At 36.5% G+C, this 5,225-nt stretch overlaps 1 protein-coding gene across 1 annotated transcript; it reads right to left on the bottom strand.

The window, feature by feature from the left end:
• Positions 1–279: 279 nt before the first annotated feature.
• On the bottom strand, positions 280–4,908 carry LOC117632640 (pectin acetylesterase 5-like). Its single transcript, XM_034366182.1, has 12 exons — positions 4,430–4,908; positions 4,248–4,330; positions 3,975–4,104; positions 3,772–3,851; positions 3,541–3,630; positions 3,112–3,236; positions 2,703–2,763; positions 2,260–2,313; positions 2,086–2,163; positions 1,891–1,996; positions 1,231–1,376; positions 280–672 (listed from the first exon to the last, which is right to left on the bottom strand). The coding sequence occupies exons 1-12, from the start codon at positions 4,665–4,667 to the stop codon at positions 550–552; spliced, it is 1,314 nt and encodes a 437-aa protein (XP_034222073.1). The 5' UTR covers positions 4,668–4,908; the 3' UTR covers positions 280–549.
• Between the last annotated feature and the right edge of the window lie 317 nt (positions 4,909–5,225).

Genomic DNA, 5,225 nt, shown 5'->3' with positions numbered 1-5,225 from the left:
ATGACTTTGCATTGTGTATATTATTAGTTATTCATTGACAAACGTAGGCCCGTTCGGTTCATGAGAAAGGAGGCTTTGTATTTGTTCTGTTTTATCAATAAATACTATCGCTTTTTCTCCACACACACACACCCCAAAAAAAAAAAAAACATGTAAATACACCGATGCTAAATGCAGAGGCTTGGCATCGCAAAGCACCCTCTCTTTCTCTTAGCCACAACTGCCAGCCCACCTCTCTCTCTCTCTCTCATATGGAAATCAAGGAAACCAAAAAATATGGAAATCAAGGTACAAAAGATATCCACGGCGCACTTAATTACATCACAAAGCTGTTTCATATCGATCCCTACATTGAAAGGAAGCCTTTGAACTGGTTAATATGGACTCCAAGTGTTTAAAAAAGAAAATTACAGAATGTGTTTCTCCCCTAGGTAAAGAAGTGATCATGCTATGTAATATAAAACTGTTTTTTTTTCTTCTTCTACACATCTTCATTCCAGTGTCTACAAGGAATAACACACTAAAACGTTGGAGGCATTCTAAGTTCAATCAACCTCGTGAGAAAACAGTGAAATTCATATGATAGCAGGTGGGATTGCACGGAAATGGGCAGTCGATTTGCTTTACGACACTCCGACTAAAGTACCAATTGCCCACAGACTCTGCAATTGTCTATCAAAGTTCAAATCAGTCAGATAACAAGTTCAGTTCCAAAAAATGACAGAAAACAATTTTTTTTATTTTATAAAAGATGCGATGCCATAATGCCAAACTTGTGGTATCTTAGGCTTTCAGTTGCTACTGTGAACGCCTAAAATAAATGAAAGCAACATTTACAAGTATAAAGCATATACACATTTTGAAAAACCACATGACAAATAGATGCATAACGTGATTTATCTTACAGATGGAATAAACTATAGCTGCCCTGTAAACATCCAATTTTTTGAGTGCTATATTGCTGGCGCTAAAGTCGCTGAATAGAACTCAGATATGTGTATATCATAATCACATTCAACTATGAAGCATGCACATTAAGCTTATGAACAGCTTTATGAACTATACACTGAACACTAACCACAGTGGGAGTGAGCAAAACATGCAAGGGAGGGAGAGGGAGAGAGAGTGATCACTGAGGGTTTCTCTCTCTATCTAATACTTTCGGAATTATTATTCTAGTTAACATCATCTTATCTCCACATTCAAATAAGATCATAAAACTTTCCTCACCTTATTGTTTATTCGTGGAGAACTTGGTGAATGCCATGTCTCAGTTATCCATGTCTGGCAATGAATAAAACATGAATTTATAAACATTCCTCCCTCCTTATTTTTTCGGAATTCATTCAGTGCCTTCAGCATCGAACCACGGAACCCTGTGAAATAATTTCATAAGTTAATTGCCACAATATTCTGTTTACAATTAGTATTCGTTCTACAACCAATTACAGGGGCCGATACATTAAATCATGTTTTTCATCTCCCGAGAAGCCTCAAGCTAGTGAAGCTTAAAGTGCACGTAAGATGAACCGATGTGATAATTTTTGTCTGTTGAAAGGGTTCGGGAACACTAGTAAGTCCCACAAGATATTTCCTTGGTAAAAGATAACCGAATAATATGACGTTACTAATGCCCACTGTTTGCAACTTGCAACTGTATAAAACGCTGGTTTATGGTCCACAAAATCTATGACCAGATTGTCCCAGTGAGATTTTTTATAGAACAATGACCATAGTGTAATAATTTTATAGGATAGTTTAAATGTGGCATGATGAGAAGAACCAAACTTCTTGTTGATCACAACTTGCAGGCAGCAAGCATTAGGTGCATGTGACTTTCCTAGACTGTCAGGAAATACATATTGGGTCACAAGATGCATATCCAATTACCTTGTAGTATTTCAAGCTGGCTAGGATTGCAATTGTAAATGTTCAATTTGCACTTTTGCCAATAGCCATGTGGATCTGATGCTTCAGGTATCAAGATATGTTGTATCTAATGATATCCAATTAGGAAATGAGAAAACGAATGTGGAATCAATTCTGATGACAAGAAAATGAAGCTTGGGTTCTGAGGAAAACTACCTGCCAAAAATCGTAAGCTGGGTTGACTAGGAACACTGGGGTGTTAATGTTTTTAATAATTTCTTCAGGAAAGAGACACTGTTATAAAAATTCACAACAAATAACAGGAAATAAGAAGAAACCTCTCAAATTATGTCAGTGGTACCATAAACAGAAAAGGAAAAGAAAACCTACCTTAGAGGGTTCCATTCTTGTAACACAATCCTGGTGCAAACTTTTTGCTAAACCCTGGCAGAATGACCCAAAAATAAGCTAGAGACACCAATAATGATTAATGGGCAAAACCTACAGCTTTCAGCTAGACCTTAGTCTGTTTAATGATTCATATAGCCTTGCATGACAAAACATTTTATTTTCATATAGGTAATATAGATAAACTGAAGATGGATGAAATCATGTCTCAAATATGATGTGTCAGACTCTCAAATAAGAACTAGCAGATGCACCTATTAAAAATTAAAATGCACATTTTTACATCCCATAATCATATGCTGGGCCTCGCAAACTTTACAGTATCACCATTTGGTAACACTTAAAATTTATACACGAAAAAAAAAAATGGGTATCACTTAGCTAAAGATTACATAAACTGGTACCAGTAAAGATCATAGTATAACCTGAAGGATGACAACATCATGATAGAAAGCTCTCATGGTCCGATGTTGGAGAACATCTTTCCTGAAAAGTAGGAAACAAAGAGTGGCTAAAAAATTTCTCTCCCCCTCCTTTTAATGCACTATCTAGAGCACATTGGATGCCTTAGGCAAAACAAAGGGAAAAACATAATCCATGTACAGAAACTAGTTACTAAAAGCATGCAAGACTTTTCAATATTCCTACTGTAGCTTGATAGGAAGAATTTAAAATCTTTTAGAAAAGGGAACAGTATGATACGTATTCCACTTTGATAGGAAACATTGTCCTTGAAGAGTACATGTAAGAAGTATGATCCTAGAAAAGACTCCATACTGAACAGATTAGCTAAAAAAATGTTGGTACAGAAGGCACTAGTACACATAAACATACTCATCAAGAAAAAAACCTGCATCAGCAAGACATTTGACAGTTGCATCCGTAGGCAAAAGGCGTCGAAAGTCATCACAATGTATAAGAGTCGCCAACCCACCAGCAGAGCATCCCGAAAGAAGGGCCTGTTAGATTGTCACTCATACATATTAACAGAAATGGACCAATCTAATAAAATTTGGATGCTGGAAAATAGAATTTATGTGAGGCATTAAAAAGATGTTCATGCAGTGCAGGAAACAAAGTTTTTTTTTTTCTGCAGAAGTTTATTACAAATTGTGGACCAATCATATCCTTGTAGAACTAACCAAACCACAACTTGTGTAGTCGTAACTCATAACCATCAAACCATATGCATGCATAAAATTTTATTGATGTTTAAGATATGTAAGTTTACAGATATACCTGTTTGGCTTTTGACAAGCATACCTGTTTGGCTTTTGACAAGCCAACTGACAAGAGTTCATCCATAACTGCTTCCCAGATGAGCTGGCCCCTAAAGAAAGGTGCTGATCCGTTCTAGGAAATGGAGGAACAGACGATGTTAGAACCAACGAGCAACTTTCTTCATATAATTCCTCGAAGACAAAATTCTTCCATTAATAAAATTATTATAACCGGTTCCGAAACAGGACAGAAAATCTTCAAACATAAATTTACCTTCAGCTCATTTTCTGGGTGGCCAGCTAAGGATGCGCCATCACAGTACCGGATTTTGACTTTGTTCCAGTTAAAGAACTCTACAAAATGCTCCAAAAATGGAATTGAAATTCATCAATCAGCTCGTTAACAACTAACACTGAGTTAATATTACAAAATGAAGCATATGGTGATAAGATAGCAGCTGAGACAAATTGAAGTACCAGGATTTTCTGATGGGTGGGAACTTAAAATCCCAGAAAAGGGAACTTTATGGTCCATGTATTTGGAAGATCCTAATGAGGTCCCTTTACGCCATGAACAAGATTCCATTGTATTGCACCAACCTCCACCCTGCATTTCAATTTTCACCCAAAACCCATTACCCAGCTTTGCTTTCTAAACAAACGTATCAACTAGAATATGTAAATGCACTGAAATTGAATGAAACTATCATATTGTAGACATGCCAAAAAGCATAAAATTTGAATTAAGACCTCAATGTGAAGCAGCCAATTGTTAGCTCCAGATCCAAAGCCCTTTTTGAAATGGTAGCCAGGCGCACTTCCATCTAAACATACTGCAACACATGAATTTAAACCAGAAATAAATTAGGCGCTGAAAACACAGACAAAGAATCGAAATTTAGGTGGCAAGTTGAGGGGATGAGATTGAGTACGGGCGCCTCTAGCTTTAGCGTTTTGCAACAATGTTAATTCGACCAAATCGGAGGCGGTGATGGGATGAAATGGGCGGGTGATTTCGGAGTCTGGTTCATCGAGCCAAGAGTTGGAGAGGAGAGTGAGAGCGAAGGTAACAACGGTAAATCCGACGGCTGCGATTGCCCAGTCCTTTTTGGCCCACTGTCTCCACCATAGCAGGCTGCGAAGCCTAGGATTTGGCATTGACCCCACCATCAATTGGCTCACAGGCTCAGTGCTCACGGAGTCAACTGGACACTTTGAACACCAATTCCCAATCTTCAACAAGATAACAACATTTTTTTTCTTCTTCTTTTTTCCCTGCAAAAATCGGCCGCATTGTTTATAGAATAAGGTAGCATCTCAATTAATCCAAACTATTAATTATGCTAGAGCATCCGTAATCATGCTTCTTAATTTTTTGTTAAAATTTAGCTAGAAATACTAAAAAGTTATTTTAAGAGCTTTTTATAAAATTTGTACTTCAATCGTACTCCTTAAATAGGGAGTCATAAATACAATAATTATTTTTAATTTAATATAATTGGTTCATCTCTATTAAAAAATAATTAGCATTAATTAAAAATTTAAAAAATACATAAAACAAAGTATCATTAAATTATATAAAGTCACCAGGAGTCTTATCTTTCTTCTCAGATTTAGGAGGTGGATAGGGAGCATAGTTGAAGTTGTATTTTCCAATTTCTCCATAAACTTTGTCTAAGGATGTGGTTTAGAGAGTCTATTGCGGAGTACTAAACATATTATTGGATT

Source organism: Prunus dulcis, chromosome 6, assembly GCF_902201215.1.
Source record: "Prunus dulcis chromosome 6, ALMONDv2, whole genome shotgun sequence".
NCBI lineage: Eukaryota > Viridiplantae > Streptophyta > Magnoliopsida > Rosales > Rosaceae > Prunus > Prunus dulcis.
The sequence above is the reverse complement of the archived record's forward strand: the minus strand, read 5'-3'. Positions and strand labels throughout refer to the sequence as shown.